The sequence below is a fragment of the Ovis canadensis genome, chromosome 19, assembly GCF_042477335.2.
Source record: "Ovis canadensis isolate MfBH-ARS-UI-01 breed Bighorn chromosome 19, ARS-UI_OviCan_v2, whole genome shotgun sequence".
In the NCBI taxonomy this organism is placed as follows: Eukaryota; Metazoa; Chordata; class Mammalia; order Artiodactyla; family Bovidae; genus Ovis; species Ovis canadensis.
Window position 1 is genome coordinate 31,003,921 of NC_091263.1, and position 16,540 is coordinate 31,020,460.

Sequence of the window (16,540 nt, forward strand, 5' to 3'; positions counted from 1 at the left end):
CAGATACCGAAGTACTTATGTTCTTTGACCTAGTAGTTCTGATTTGAGGAGGATACCTTAAGGAAATGGTTCAGAAAGAGGGAAAATAAGTAATATGTCTAAAGACAGTCCCAGCAAAAAAATTGACAATGATTAAAATTCGGGAACAACCAGATTTCCTCAGATAAAGTACTCCGTAGCCCATGGTGTTCTGACCTGGGAGTAGACTGTGACACTATCAAATCTGACAGTTTTGTGTACTCAGTTTCTGTGCATTGATAAGCTGGTAGAAAAGCAGACTTCAGGGCTTCCCTATTGGCTCTGTGGTAAAGGATCCATCTGCCAACACAGCAGACGTGGGTTTGATTCCTGGTCTGGGAAGGTCTCATATGCTGCAGAGCAGCTAAGGCAGTGAGCCTTCACTATTGAGCCTGTGCTCTGGAGCCTGGGAGCCATAGCTACTGAAGCCCGCAGGCCCTAGAGCCTGTGTTCTGCAACAAGAGAAGCCCACACACTGCAAACAGAGCAGCCCCTGCTTGCTACAGCTTGAGAAAAGCCCAAGCAGCAGTGAAGACCCAGCAAAGCCAAAAAATGACTTTTTTAAAAAAGAGCAGACTCCCAGATAGCTTGCACATACTTCTTCAATATATAAAAGAATTATAAATGTTCATTTAAGAGATTGAAATAGAATTTAAAGGCAGTTATTCAAGAAATATTAAGTATCTCACACATCAAGCTTAATCCCTGCCTTAAAGTACATTCAAGTTGAATTGACATTTACAAAAATAAGTACAATACAGTGTAACAAATGCTATATAATAAAAGTATGCATGAGTGTGGGAGCACATAGGAACTTGGTATGATGAAAGAACTGGGAGAGTAGGAGGAGAGGTGGGTGGTTTAGAGAAAGATTTACAGAGGGAAGTGACTGTTTTTGTGGGGAAGGGGCTATACCACTTGTGGGATCTTAGTTCCCCAACCAGAGGTTGAACCTGAGCCCCAGAAGTGAAAACACCAAATCCTAACCACTGGACTGCCATGAAATCCCAGATGCTATTAATATGATTTCTTAATTTTCTTTTTTGATTGTTCGGTGCTACGGTACAGAAATACACTGCTTTTGTATATTAATGTTTATCCTACAACCTTGCTGAACCTACTTAGTTCGGGTAGTTTTTTGGTTGCTTCTTTCAGTTCAGTTCAGTTCAGTCACTCAATTGTGTCCAACTCATTGCGACCCCATAGACTGCGTCACGCCAGGCCTCCCTGTCCATCACCAACTTCTGGAGTTTACCCAGACTCATGTCCATTGAGTTGGTGATGCCATCCAACCATCTCCTCTGTCATCCCCTTCTCCTCTCGCCTTCAATCTTTCCCAGCATCAGGGTCTTTTCCAATGAGTCAGTTCTTCGCATCAGGTGGCCAAAGTATTGGAGTTTCAGCTTTAGCATCAGCCCTTCCAGTGAACACTCAGGACTGATCTCCTTGAGGATGGACTGGTTGGATCTCTTTGCAGTCCAAGGGATTCTCAAAAGTCTTCTCTAACACCACAGTTCAAAAGCATCAATTCTTTGGTGCTAAGCACAATGATGTATTTTATTAATTGATTATCTGATGTTATACAAATATTTGCTTTCCTGTGATAAATCCCACTTGGTCATGGTGTAGAATTCTTTTTTTTTTTTTTAGCGATTAAAAGTATCATTTTTATTTTTATTTTTTTTTCCTTTTTTTTTATTTTTTAAATTTTAAAATCTTTAATTCTTACATGCATTCTCAAACATGAACCCCCCTCCCTAGAATTCTTTTTATGTGTTGCTGGAGTCAGCTAATATTTGGTGAGAGTCTTTTTTTTTTTTTCCCCTTTAATTTGCTTATTTGGCTGTGCTGGTTCCTCATTGCTGTGTGGGCTCTTTTCTAGTTGTGACGAGCAGGAACTACTCTCTAGTTACAGTGCGCGGGCTTCTTATGGTGGTGGCTTCTCTTGTTGCAAAGCAAGGATCTAGGGTATGCAGGCTTCAGTTGTTGCGGCTCCTGGACTCTAGAACATGGATTCAGTAGCTATGGCTTAGTTTTTCTGTGGCATGTGGTATCTTCTCAGACCAGGGATTGAACCCATATCTGTTGTATTGGCAGGCAGATTCTTTACTACTGAACCGCCGGGAAACCCCTGTTGAGGATTCTTATGTCTCTATTCATAAAGATATGGTGGTTTGTAGTTTTGTCTGTTTTTTGTAATATCTTTGTCTGCTTTTAGTATGTAGGTAATACTGGCCTCATAGAATTAGTTGAGAAGTGTTTACACCTTTTTTGTTGATTAGAAAAGTGTGTGAAGAATTGAAGAATTGGTATTCATTCTTTTAATGTTTGGTAGAATTCATCAGTGAAACAGTTTGGGTCTGGGCTTTTCTTTGTAGGTAGTTTTTTGTCTACTGATTCTATTTCATTGCTTATTATGGAACTATTCAGATTTTCTGTGTCATCCCGAGTCAATTTTAGTACATTGTGTCTTTCTAGAAATTTGGCCATTTCTTTTTTTTTTTTGACCATTCCATCTTAAGAAGTTGTTCAGTTGGCACAGAATCATTCATGGTATTCCCTTAAACTTTTTTTTTTCCTGTAAGATCAGTGGTAATTCCAGTGGGGGTGACTTTTGTCCTTAGTTTTTAAGCCTGTAAGTTTGGGCAGGTAGCAAATTGGGAAGAGGAAGAGCAGATTCAGGAATAGAAAGGGGCATGGGCGGTGATAGGGAAGCAAGCAAAAACATGACATGTTTGGGCATCTGTACATAGTTTTCCATGCCTAGAGTCTATAGGCATAAAGGGTACTAATAAGAAGCGAAGCCAGAAAAGTAGCAGATAGTGGAGGATAGCATCTCTTGGGCTGTTCTTGTCATTTGTGCATTATCCTATAGGCAATGAAGCATTGTTTGTTTTGAGCAGGTGAGTGATATGATCAAATATACATATTGGAAAGATAATTAGCAATGGAGTGGACATGGATTAGAGGACTGGGGAGGATTGGAGGTAGGGTTGCCTGCTTAACCAAAGATTGAAGAAAATAGTCAGCTCCCTCTATGATTCTGATATTTTTTTCCCAAGTCCCTTAGAGCTCATTAGGCCCACACATAGTCTGATTTCTATACTAAAATTTCATTTATTCAGCTAATTAGCTAGTATATATATGAATCCTTTATTTCTTAACCATTTCCCATTTCTGTTTAACCACTTGCAACACTTCTATTTCTTAAAATGCTTCTACTTCCTTAAAGAAAGAAAACTTTCTTTTCAACCAGCATTCTGCTTAAATTGTAAAACCAGTCTGTTTTACACTCCTTTCCTATGTATTTTCTCTGTATTTAGGTAGAAGAATACTGTTTTTATACTCAAATAGAAGATAATGTTATTATTATTTATATGATTTTATTTATTAGATAATTTGGGAAACTAGTTCATAATTTTTCTCACATTTGGATGGTGAAAATGAGTTTCCAAAACATTTAAAATATACATCATTTCATATTTTTAAATATTTGAGAATATTAGAGTCATAAAGAGGTTAACTAGTTTAGCCTCATTATTTTATAGATGTTTTCATAGTTTTTAATGTCTCTATATTTTTTCTTTTCATTCAGTTTTTATTATATATAACTACATGATGGAGTCTAATGTAGACCTGATATTTTTGTGAAATTAATTTTAAATTTTCCATTTCTCAATTTTAAAAGAAGAATTCGAAGTGTTACGTTGCTTTTTAATAGATTTTTTTCTGTAGATTAATTACTTTCAAGTAATTAAAAAATGTTGAGGATGCACTTGACTCTTCAAAAGTTAAAGATGGCCTTCAGAGTTTTTAGGTATATTTTCTTTCTTTGAGAGTTCCCATCTTCTTAGCATGAAGAAGAAGAAAAAAAAGAGTTCTTTATAAGCCCCATCCAGCTTCATGAGCTTATATATGAACCACCTGTATTAAGATCCTTCTCTAGTTCTTCTTGCATCTGTTTATTCAACATCCTTTCTATGTTTCCATCTGCTCCCTGAAGGCAACGAGTTTAGAAGTATCTCAGAATGAATTCTGTGTTAATCCATTTATAACATTCTGTCAGTGTAGCATTCTGCTTTGTACTCCCTTTTAATGAAAAGCTTTTCTTTTTCGTGTTTATGTAAAAGTATCCTTCTAGTTGTTTTAAAGTCTTTTGAAGATCTTGTTGTTGCTGACACAGGGATATGGTAATATTTGCATCTTTAATTTCTTTTATCAGAATGGGAGACCATGACCGAGAATGAGGAGGTGACATCCAAGTTGAACATATCTCAAAGAGCAGATTCTCAGAGAGGAATATCAAAAAGATTTCAAGGAGGTGTTCCGCAGCTTCTTGACTTTGAGGAAGAGTGTGAATGGCAAGTTTTTTCAAGTCAGTGGGGAAATGAAGCAAAGGAAAGAGATACACTGAAGAAAGGTTCCCTGTGTGAACGAGACAGGAAAAAAAGGACTCCACCAGAAAAACGAGGCCAAAAGTGGAAGGAATTTGAAGAAACCTTGGCTTCAGATTCAGCTTTTTCTGAAAGTTTAATAGGTGCTGAAGGAAAGAAGCTGTATAAATGTGATATATGTTGTAAACATTTCAATAAAATCTCCCATCTTATAAATCATCGGAGGATCCACACTGGGGAGAAACCTCATAAATGTAAGGAGTGTGGAAAAGGCTTTATTCAGCGCTCAAGCCTTCTAATGCATTTACGAAACCATTCTGGTGAGAAACCTTATAAATGTAATGAATGTGGGAAAGCCTTCTCTCAGAGTGCTTACCTTCTAAACCATCAGAGAATCCACACTGGGGAGAAACCTTATAAATGTAAGGAGTGTGGAAAGGGCTTCTATAGGCACTCAGGCCTTATTATACATCTAAGACGCCATTCTGGGGAGAGACCTTATAAATGTAATGAGTGTGGCAAAGTTTTTTCTCAGAATGCTTACCTCATTGACCACCAGAGGCTCCACAAAGGAGAAGAACCTTATAAATGTAACAAGTGTCAGAAAGCTTTCATTCTGAAGAAGAGCCTCATTCTACACCAGAGAATCCACTCTGGGGAAAAACCCTATAAATGTGATGAATGTGGAAAAACTTTTGCCCAGACCACTTACCTGGTTGACCATCAGCGGCTCCACAGTACAGAGAACCCATATAAATGTAAAGAATGTGGAAAAGTTTTCATTCGAAGCAAAAGCCTCCTCCTACACCAGAGAGTTCACACAGAAAAGAAGACTTTTGGTTGTAAAAAATGTGGGAAGATTTTCACTTCGAAGTCAAGTCTCATTGACCATAAGAGGATGCATAGCAGAGAGAAGCCTTATAAATGTACTGAATGTGGGAAAGCCTTCACTCAGAGTGCTTACCTTTTTGACCATCAGAGACTCCACAATGGGGAGAAGCCCTATGAATGTAGTGAATGTGGGAAAGTTTTCATTTTGAAAAAGAGCCTCATTTTACATCAGAGGTTCCACACTGGAGAGAATCTCTATGAATGTAAAGACTGTGGCAAAGTCTTTGGTTCTAACAGAAACCTCATTGACCACGAGAGACTCCACAATGGGGAGAAGCCCTATGAATGTCGAGAGTGTGGGAAAACCTTCATTATGAGCAAAAGTTTCATGGTCCATCAGAAGCTCCATACACAAGAGAAGGCCTACAAATGTGAGGATTGTGGGAAGGCTTTCAGTTACAATTCAAGCCTGCTCGTACATCGGAGAATCCACACCGGGGAAAAGCCCTTTGAATGCAGTGAATGTGGAAGAGCTTTCAGTTCTAACAGAAACCTCATTGAACATAAGAGAATCCACAGTGGTGAGAAACCGTATGAGTGTAATGAGTGTGGCAAATGCTTCATTCTGAAGAAAAGCCTCATTGGACATCAGAGGATTCACACAAGGGAAAAATCTTACAAATGTAATGACTGTGGGAAAGTCTTCAGTTACCGCTCAAACCTTATAGCCCATCAGAGAATCCACACTGGTGAGAAGCCTTATGCATGTAATGAGTGTGGGAAGGGCTTTACTTACAATAGAAATCTTATTGAGCATCAGAGAATTCACAGTGGAGAAAAAACCTATGAATGTCATATATGTAGAAAAGTGCTTACCTCTAGTAGAAATCTTATGGTACATCAAAGAATCCATACTGGAGAAAAACCTTATAAATGTAGTGAGTGTGGAAAAGACTTTAGTCAGAACAAAAACCTTGTTGTACATCAGAGAATGCATACTGGGGAAAAACCATATGAATGTGAAAAGTGTAGAAAATCTTTTACTTCTAAGAGGAATTTAGTTGGCCACCAGAGAATCCACACAGGAGAGAAACCATATGGGTGTAATGACTGTAGTAAAGTTTTTAGGCAAAGAAAAAACCTAACTGTGCATCAGAAAATTCATACAGATGAAAAAAACTGTGAATGTGATGAGTCTGAAAAAGAATTCTCTCAGACTTCAAACCTTCATCTTCAACAAAAAATCCATTCTTTGGAGGATTTTGGGTCCTATTCTCTTGGGTCCAAATTCTCTTGGGTCCAAAATGCCAGTGAGTCCAAGATCAAGATTCAGAAAATCTAGTATTGTGTAAAATGGAATAGCATCCCTGCCTCTGTAAGTGACTGTTGGATAAATGGAAGCATATGGTTTTTATAAGGAAAAAAAAGTCATGATTGACCCTTTTGTAGACAAGTGTGTTGCATGAGGCAGAAAGTTAATCTAGACTTTCAAGACTACAAAAACATAAGGCAAATTCTAGTTAAAAGATACTCTGTTCCAAATCATTTCTTATGAACCTAGAAAAGGACTTTGAAGCACTTAAAGATTCTGAAGAAACTGAATTATGATTTATAAGATATAATGAAGATATTGTAAATGATAGCAAAAATATCTTTGTATTAAAAAGTGTATGTTTTGAAAAGATACGTATATATGGTACATCTTAAAGATAGTATCACTGCTAGAGAATGTCTGTACAGACAGTGTGATTAAGACATACAAAACATGAAGTTGGGTGGGCAGGACTGCTCTTTGAGGACAATTTAAGTACACTGGATTTGGAATCTGAAAACCTAGGTTTGGATTCTGGCTCTTTCACTTATGAGCTCTGTGATGTTAAGTCAGTCTCTAAGTTTCAGTTTCTCTGTCAGTCAAATACTGGCATAACCCCTACTTCATAGAATTGTTTTGAGCATTTAGTAAAAGGATCATGTGACAGTACTTTATGAGATAATTTAATTGTCAATAAAATTGGATAAAAGATATGGTCAAAATCTGGAAAATGGCATAATGTAGTGTTTGTTCATCAAGTTAGTATTAGGACTTCATGAACCTCAAAAGTTTAATTTTTATAGTAAGAGGAAGTATGGTGGATGGTTAACTTTGGAATTTAGTACTCTAAAAAAATTTTAAAAACAACTTTTTAAATGTTTAAGGGAGATAATATATAATATACCTAGTTTGTTTTTATGGAAAACAAATATTGGCTTACTAAATAATGTCTTGCCATTAATTTGATGCCAAGAAAAAACAGTTTATTTTTCAGCCTTTGAATTTTAAACCTAGTGGATGTAGTGTCAAAATAGAAGGACATTCCTATGTCACTTTCCTTGCTGACAGGGAAAAAATCCTTAACCTCAGCCCCAGAGCTGATTATCTCTGCTGCTGTCATTCTCACTTCTAATCAATATTTCGTGACATACAAATGGCTTGTTACTCAAGAAACAACATTCTATCCCAGCACTCAACTTAACCACATAAGTTTTTTTACACAGCCTAGTCCTTCAAATCTCTGATTATACCAATTCAGAATCCATCTCTGAGTTGTCAGTCCCATTTACTCCCAGTGAACCAATCATTCATTCATTCTGTACCCTTTTGTACATTTGTAAACTTAATTCTTGTATTCTTGGTTTGGTAATTTTATGTTGTAATTCTCAGAATGCCAGTTCTGTCGCTGAAGTATAAATGCCTTAATATTGGGATTTTGTTTTCTGATACTTAGCAGCATTGCAGTGGTGTGTTGATTATAGTAAGTGTTATGAATTCAACCCCGAAGTTCTTTGAGGGCTGGTTCCTTTTTAGACTGAAAGAACCAAGAGTGAAAACTGGAAGGGGCCTGACTTAAAAGTCTGAAGGCCTTAAGAGTCAGATTCTGCCACTTTTCCTTGGACAAATGGTTTCATTTCTTAGAGCCTTGATTTCTTCATTTGTTAAACAGAATGAAGAATATCTACCTCCCTAAGTTTTTATGGGGTAATGAATATGAAGATGCTTTATGTCCATACTGAAGAAAAATTACCCCCATTATGTGATAATCACATGTACTTTAATAATGGAGAGATCTGGCATTTACCTCTTAATCAGTTTAACAAAATGTAACATTGCTGAGACAACTCACATATGCCTCCCTCCACATGTAATGTGATAAGCCAAAAGTATAACCTGAATTTATCAAGCTTCTTAGACCTGATTGCTAGTTTACAGGAAATACAGGAGGCAAAGGAATAAGATAAAAGACATCATAAGAAACAAGTTCAGAATGTGGCATATTTAGGAAAACTGCACTGCAGGAATCCCCTGGCGGCCCAGTGGTGAGTCCTCCGCTCTCACTACGGAGGGCAAACATTCAATCCTTAGTTCAGTTGGGGAACTAAGATACTACAAGCTGGGCGTTGCAGCCAAAAAAAAAAAAAAACACTGCACTGGATTCTTCAAAGATGATGTAAAAGAGAAGGGGGTGATAATAATTGTTGATGCTGGGTGAGTATTGAGAGTTTATTGTACTACTTTTGTATATGTATGAAATTTTCCATAATGAAAGATAAAAGTGGAGGGGAGGGGGGCTTAAAAGATATTAAAGAGTGAGAATGAAAAGGCATTACACATTGGGGGAAAATGTTTGCAAATCATATATCCAACACAGAATTTGTATCTAGGCTAGATAATTCTCAAAAACTCAGCAATAATAAATAGATCCAATTAGAATATGGGCAAAGGACATGAACAGGTATTTTACCAAAGTATAGATTGACAAGTGAAAAGATATTCAACATCATTAGCCACTGGGAATTGCAAGATATAAATCTGTACAGCTATCAGAAGAGCTTTTAAATATTTTAACGCCAAATGCTGGCAAGGATGCAAAGGAACTGAATCTATTTACATTGCTGGGAATGAGAAATAGAACAGCCACCATGGGGAATAATTTGGCAGTTTCTTATATGCATTTACCATATGACCCAGTATTTGCACTCTGAGCATTCATGTCAAAAAAATGAAAACTCCTGTTACACACACACACACAAGCCTGTATGTGATTGTTAAAAGCAGTTTTACTAGTAATAGTATTTTGTAATAACCCATCAAATATCCTTCAACAGGTGGTTAAAAGAAACTGCAATATATCTATACCATGGAATACTTATTACTCTGCAGTAAAATTGAATGACCTATTTTTATCTGCAGTGACTCAAGTATATTCCAAGAGAATTATGCTGAGTGAAAAAATCCAATCTCAAAAAGTTGTATACTGTCTGGTCACATTTACATAATACTCTAAAATAAGAAGTATAGGGATAAAAAACCAGATTAGTGGTTGCCAGAGGTTGGGGATGGAGGGACAGAGCAGCAGAAGAGGGAGAGGTTGCACTTAAGAGAGGTCTTGGTGTTCGGAGCATTGTGTATCTGAATTGTGATGGTGGTTCCACAAATCCACATGTGATAAAATGACAAGTACACACACACATTGTACCAGTGTCAGTTTCCTGATTTTTATCTTAAATTATAATTATGCAAGATGTACCCATTGGTGGAAACTAGTTGAAGGTTATTATCTTTACAACTCCTGTGAATCAGTAAATTCATACTAAAAAGCAAATCTAAACAGCCATACCAAATAGAGTGTGTGAAACTGACTTGGAAAAACAATGAAGTCTATATTTTAGGACAGTTGGAAATTTGAAAATGATAATAGATGATATTAGGGAATTTTTGTTAATTTTCCTACCTGTAATGATGGTATTGTTAGTGTCAAGATTCTTATTATTATTAAAAGATACATATAGAAGTATTTGAAATGAGTATTTTGATGATTACAACTTTAAAAATGTTTTTCAGTATGTATAGAGAGATACGGCAAACGTTTAGTTGCTCAGTAATGTCTGATTCTTGTGACTTCATGGGCTATAGAAGCCCCCCTGGATCCTTTGTCCGTGGAATTCTCCAGGCAAGAATACTAGAGCGGGTTCCCATTTCCTTCTCCAGGGGATATTTTGGATTCAGGGATCTAATCCTTTCGCCTGTAGTGGCAGGCAGCTTCTTTACCACTAAGCCTCCAGGAAAGCCCAATGCAAAGAGAGTGAAGTGTTAGTTGTTGAGTACAGTCATTCACTGTACCATTCTCTGTACGTTTGATATTTCCAAAATAAAACATTTGGGTCAAAATGATCAGGGCCTTCTACAGATGGATACTCTGTAGCTTCAGGCTCCCGGCTTCGCGCCTCACTTCAGTGCTCTTGCCAGGCATAGGAATGCCCATTGCCCTGAGGTTCAGGGTCCCCAATCCACCTGCACTCCCTCTGAGCTTGTTCTTCCATCCCTAATCTGTAGCGAAATTGGACACCCAACGAGAAGACAATACCTCCGAGATTCCTAGAGAGGCTGGTCTGGCGACTTGGGGAGCCGGAAGCCCATCCCCAGGCACTTCCTGTCCGGTCATTGTTCTCGTGCCGGTAGGCGCCGGGGTCCAGGCCACCCGCCTTCTGCTCTAGAGCTCCCGAGCTCCGGCCGTGCTTCTGCTCCGCGCACGGTGAGCGGGGGTGGCGTGGCCTGGGCGCGAACGTCGGGGGCGCGGGAGGGTCCATTCCAGGGGTATGTCTGCCTCGTCCTCCCTTCAGGGATCCCAGCACTGTCTGTCTGTCCCGGGGCGGCTCCGCGCCCCACCACTTCGGAAATCCGCTGTTGCCTACCTACCGGGGGCCTAGCCCCGGGGTAGGTTGGACACTAACCGCCCCAGGGGCCCGGATTATCCCAGAAACTGGGCTGTGTGGCGTCTGGAGGTGGAGGAGATGGGTTGCCACGATTGGAAATAGGGAAAGGACGTTGAAAGGAAGCCCATAATAGGAGACTGTGCTGTCTAGGGCTGGGGGCCAGTTAGAGTATCAGCAGTCTGATGACAATACCTATAGTAGGCAATCTTGTGTATACACGGGTGAAACTAGTATTAAGGACCTTCCTCCCTGATAAAATTCAACTAGTCATGGAAAGAAGAATTCTCCAGAATTAAGATTTGTTGCAGTACTAAAATATTGCACTACTCAAGAGATGCAGTGTGTGGAATAAGTTGCCAGTAAGTTAATGCAGAATAAAGTATATGATCACTTCAATAATAGCAAAAGAGAACTTAATGAAATTTAGCACTTTTCCCCTAATAAGACGTCTAAAGGGAAATAGGAAAATTTCAGTTTCTCCATAATCAGCTATAATGGTAGATTATTTTACTCACAGGTTAAGAACAAAATAATCTGTTGGCTTGCCTGTAATACTGGGGAACTGTTAGTTCATGGTGATATGATTTATTTCAGTCCTTTTAGAAAGCAGTTTGACAATATATGTCACCTATAAAATCCTTTGGTTAGTAATCCGTCTAGTCTAAAGGAATAATTCAGCAGCAGAAAAAACTATTTGCATGAAAGACTCTTAAGAATTATGTTAAAATAAACTGGAAATAAAGTTCTTTTACTAAAGCAGTGATTAATAAATAGGGGCTGGTTTAGTAAATTATATTATGGTGGTGGTGGTTTAGTCGCTAAGTCATGTCCAACTCTTTGCGGCCCCGTGGACTGTAGCCCACCAGGCTCCTCTGTCCATGGGATTTTCCAGGCAGGAATACTGGAGTGGGTTGCCATTTCTTTCTCCAGCAAATCTTCCCAACCCAGGAATCGAACCCAGGTCTCCTGCATTGCAGGCAGATTCTTTACCAACTGAGCTATGAGGGAAGTCCTATAATATTACAGGTATTATATAATATATAATATTTATATTGTAGTTAAATTATGTATATTATATAATGTTTAGAGTATCATGCCAGAAGGAGATGGCATTGTATGTACTTAACATTGAAACATCTACCATCTTAAGAGTGCTGCTTTGTTTCACAGAGAAGTTGAAAGAAATAGAAAAATGTAAAAATCAAAGGAAGAGGACCTTAAAACCACCTGTGATTACATCACCCAGAGATAACCTCTCCAAACATGTTGGTGTCTAGTGCTATGTTGCTTCAATCATGTCCAACTCTTTATGACCCCATGGACTGTAGCCCACCAGGCTCCTCTGTCCATGGGAGTCTCCAGGCAAGAATACTGGAGTGGATTGTCGTGCCCTTCTCCATTGGATCTTCCTGACCCAGGGATTGAACCTGCATCTTTTATGCCTCCTGCATTTCCAGGCGGGTTCTTTACCACTAGTGCTACCTAGGAAGCACAGTTGCTGTCTAGACTGCCAGTCTTTTTCTTGAGAGTCTTTTGTTCATACTGTAGTTCTTGGTGCTTAAAACAAACAAAACAAAAAACTTGGCATTGTAATGACTCTTCTTTAAAAAAAAAAAAGCATGGTGATAATTGTGAAAATATGCATCCCCTAAATTAAAAAGTTCAAGTCATAATTGTCAGTATGGTTGGAGGTTTTCCCTCAAAATAAGTATCTTAAATTCTTCATTATACAGTGATTATCTCTCTGGAGATGAGCTAGGGGTAATTTTTTAAAATCATTTTCTGTATTTTTTAAGTTTTTACAATTAACTGTATAATCGGGGAAATCAATAAACATTACGTAAATGTGTTTATAATTAGATCATTATGGGAATAAATTGCTTATTTACAGTCCAGCTCCTTCCCTCCTGTTGAGGAGTAGAGCAGGCCCTGTGCTGCAGTGGCTGCTGCCTGGACACTGGTAACCTGTGGTCTTAGTGGCATCCAGGCAGACCTCTGCTCTCCTAACAGTGTTTTCTGATTTCCCAGTAGAAACTACCCATCATGTCCCTGGGAGGAAACTCAGGAAGAAGCTTTTGAAACTTAAAGATTAGATGGGGCTTGACTTCTGCTGGGCAACCCCCAGCCATAGGAATTCTGCTGAGCAGAGACGATGACTGCAGAATTGAGAGAAGCTGTGGCCCTGGCCCACTGGGGCCCAGTGACAGTGAAAAAAGAGGAAGAAGAGGAGGAAGGCTTTGTGGGTCAGGTATCCAGCCAACAAATACGCTCTGAAAACATCAAAGTCTGGGCCCCTGGGGAAGATCCCCAGACATGCCTCCCTGTGTCAGAACAGGAGGAAAAGGTAAGCAGTGGTCGGGGAGAAGGGAGGGAGGATTGCACATGATTTCAGGAGGGACCCTGTCCCTCTGCTTCCACACCTAGAGTCTTGTTTCCTGGTGAGGGCTCTTTAGTCTTTTGCAATTTAATTGAAACATACTATTATATTGATGTTGACATTCAGTACTTTCTATAAAGCAGTGCTTCTCAAACTGTGCTACAGTTTGCAATTACCTGGGGAGCTTTTTTGAAATCATGATATCTATGTCATATCTCATGTAAGTTAAATCAGAATCTCTGGGGAGGTGGGCCCCAGATCTCTGATTGAAAAACAAAAAGCTCTTCCGGTGCATCCAGCCATGATTTGATAACTCTTACTTGTACTTCTCAAACTAATATGCCTAAGAATCACCAAGGGTTGGGGTCAGGGGATGAGGTCTTGTCAAAATGCAGATTCTGATTCAGGAGATCTGGGCTATTGGTCAGAGACACTGCAGTTCTCACACACTCCCAGTGATGGTGATTCGGCTTGTCCACAGACCACGATTTGACTCGTGAGGCTGTAAGTTTTCAAACCTACACCTCACCATGACTAGCCCTATGAGGGCAGAGGTACCCCAAAGCCTCTCTGTAATAACGTGACCAGAACCTTGCTTCTTTGATCTTTAGGTCTTAGGAAGATCTACTCTGAAAAATCTCCCCATGTGCTTTCTTGTCTTGTCATGCGCTCACTGACAAGTTAGCTCTGGGCAGTGAGATGAAATCAAAGTGATAGGGGAAAAGATAGCAGGCTTGCTTCTCTGCCTAACTCACCTTGGGGATTAGGGAAGACTCTCTAGCTTCCTTTTCCCTTTTTTAAAAAATAGTTGGTGTTTTTCTTTCTTTCTTTTTTTTTTATGGCCTTGAAGAATAGGTGCTTATGTTCTCATCCTCAAAGTTATGATCATACCATCTTCCACCGACAGTCTCCTCATAAACCCACCTGTGCCTGCTTGTTTCTAGGGTCAGAACATGTTCTGGGACGTGGCTGTAGTCCTGAAACCAACACAAGAGGCACCTGCTGCTTCAGCCCCAGGCAGCTCTTCATTACCAGGGACTCTGGCCAAGAGTGAGCTCCTGGACACTCATGGGAACATGGCCTGTCTAGGTGAGGTCAATTCTCTGATTCGGAATCTGATTGTTGAGGTTTCTCAAAGTCTTTTCAGAGGCTGCTGGTCTGGTCTCCTGGCCTGAGCAACAGAGAGCACTGAGGGGTTGAAGGTATCAGGGAGAGCTGGGCAGAGGGATGCTGAAAGATGCCTATGCATTTATCATAGGAAATGGCTTGTTTTGCACACAGTTTCAAGACACCACACCAGGCAAACACAGGTAAACTCCAAATCTAGCTTTTTTAAAAAAAATAATCTTACATATTTATTTATTTTTGGCTGTGCTGGGTCTTCTTTGCTGCAAATGCAGTAGCTTCTCTGTTGCAGATCACAGACTCTAGGGAGCGTGGTCTTTGATAGTTGTGGTTCCTGGGCTCTAGAGCACTGACTCAGTAGTTGTGGCACACAGGCTTAGTTGGTCCTCAGCAAATGGGATCTTCCCGGATCAGGGGATCAAACCTGTGTCAGCTACTTGGCAGGCAGATTCTTTACCACTGAGCCACCAGGGAAGTTCTCCAAATTTAACTTTTGATCACACTTATTGTTCAGCAAGTTTCATATCTATGCACACATGTAGACACATGTCCTCTCCCTATGCTTCGTGTTTGTTGTAGCTTGAGCCTACAAGAGAAGTCTACAAGAGAAGCTAAGACAAGAAGGGTCACCTTTTGTGGTGATTTTTCGAGGTGTTCCGTTTTCATAGGTCTTTGGGGACTTTCTAGAGGATTTTGAACACTTGGCCATGATGATGTCCAAAGTCAGTCATGATGGCTGACTTACCACCTGGTTCAGGCTGGGACTCAGGATATGCATGGCTAGCAGTGGTGGAAGCTTGTGAAGTAGAGACATATAACTGGGTCAAGTGTGTGGTCACCATAAGTCCTGTGCTGTGGAAGCAGTCCCTGCATGCCTGCCAAGGTCCCTCTGGCACTGTCATGCTATGAGTCTTGCTTGGCCAGGGCTGTGCTTGAATATTCTGAACCCTCTCTTCTCCCTAGCCAGTTCCTCAAGCATTTGCAAACCAAGTCCCTTTCTTAAACCTGTGTTGTGGGGAAGGTTAGGATGGCCACCTTTTATATTCCTGTGTCTTCTTTAATTCCCCAAACTCTCAGTAACTTCTGCTTCCCATCTTTGCTTTCTGTTCCAGTCCTTCTGGCACAGTCCCCTTATATCAATTCTTTTCTGTTTCCCTGCTTTATCAGACATTCATGGTCTGAACTCCCAACAGCTGCACCCATCCACTAGGAATGGCCACTGTTTTCTATCTTTTTTTTGGCTGTGCTGGGTCTTTGTTGTAGCAAGTGGGCTGTGGGCTTTCACTAGTTGTGGTGTACCAGCTTCTCATTGTGGTGCAGGGGCTTTTCTTGTTGCAGAGTATGGGCTCAGTGGTTGCCTCGAGGGCTTCTCTACTTGCAGCATTCAGGCTCTCTAGTTGTGGTGTGCAGTCTTAATTGCCCTGTGGCATGTGGGATCTTAGTTCCCCATTGAACTTATGTCCTTTGCATTGGAAGACTGATTCTTAACCACCAGGGAGAACCAGACAACTGTTTTCTTTCCCTGCTTTTCCCAGCCAGGACTCACCTTTCTGCCAGCAATTTCTGTCATTACAGGTAATGGCGAGAACACTGACTTATAGCAATTGAGAAGGGAACCCCAGTGTAGTTGCTGCCGTGTCTCTGAGAACTCTTTGACCTTGAGCAAGTCCATTCTTTTTCTGAACCTCCATTCTCTGTTCTGTGAACTGGGGTCTGTTCATTCAGTAAATACAAGATTTGTTGAGGACCTGCTTCGTGTGTGCCCAGCTGTGTAACAGGTGCTAGACATATAGCAGTGAGTGAAAACAGCCTTGCACTTTTTTTAGCTCCCATACAAATGAAGGGAAGTACTTTCATCTTGATAATAAAATTGTATAGTATACATGAAAGTACTTTGGAAATTTTGATGTGAATGTCTGAGAGTTTTATTTAAAGTTTGGTATATACTCATTAATATTGAATTTATTAAGGTTTATACATTAAAATAAAAAAAAAATTTTTTTTAATTTTTTAGCCATACCACACAGCATGTGGGATCTTAGTT

The 16,540-nt window shown here is 39.8% G+C and overlaps 1 protein-coding gene across 4 annotated transcripts in view; it reads left to right on the plus strand.

Annotated features, from left to right (window-relative positions):
- Positions 1 to 16,540, plus strand: part of ZNF197 (zinc finger protein 197) — a 92,824-nt gene that overhangs the window by 52,255 nt on the left and 24,029 nt on the right. For 2 of the 4 annotated variants that reach the window (XM_069560818.1, XM_069560817.1), the window contains one exon: positions 4,241 to 7,286. In XM_069560818.1, coding sequence (XP_069416919.1) covers positions 4,241 to 6,585 — 2,345 coding nt within the window. In that variant the 3' untranslated portion in view covers positions 6,586 to 7,286. Of the gene's footprint in view, positions 1 to 4,240; positions 7,287 to 10,614; positions 10,814 to 13,022; positions 13,339 to 14,315; positions 14,461 to 16,540 lie in introns of those variants that run through there. The other 2 variants (XM_070289376.1, XM_069560825.1) reach the window with 2 other exon arrangements.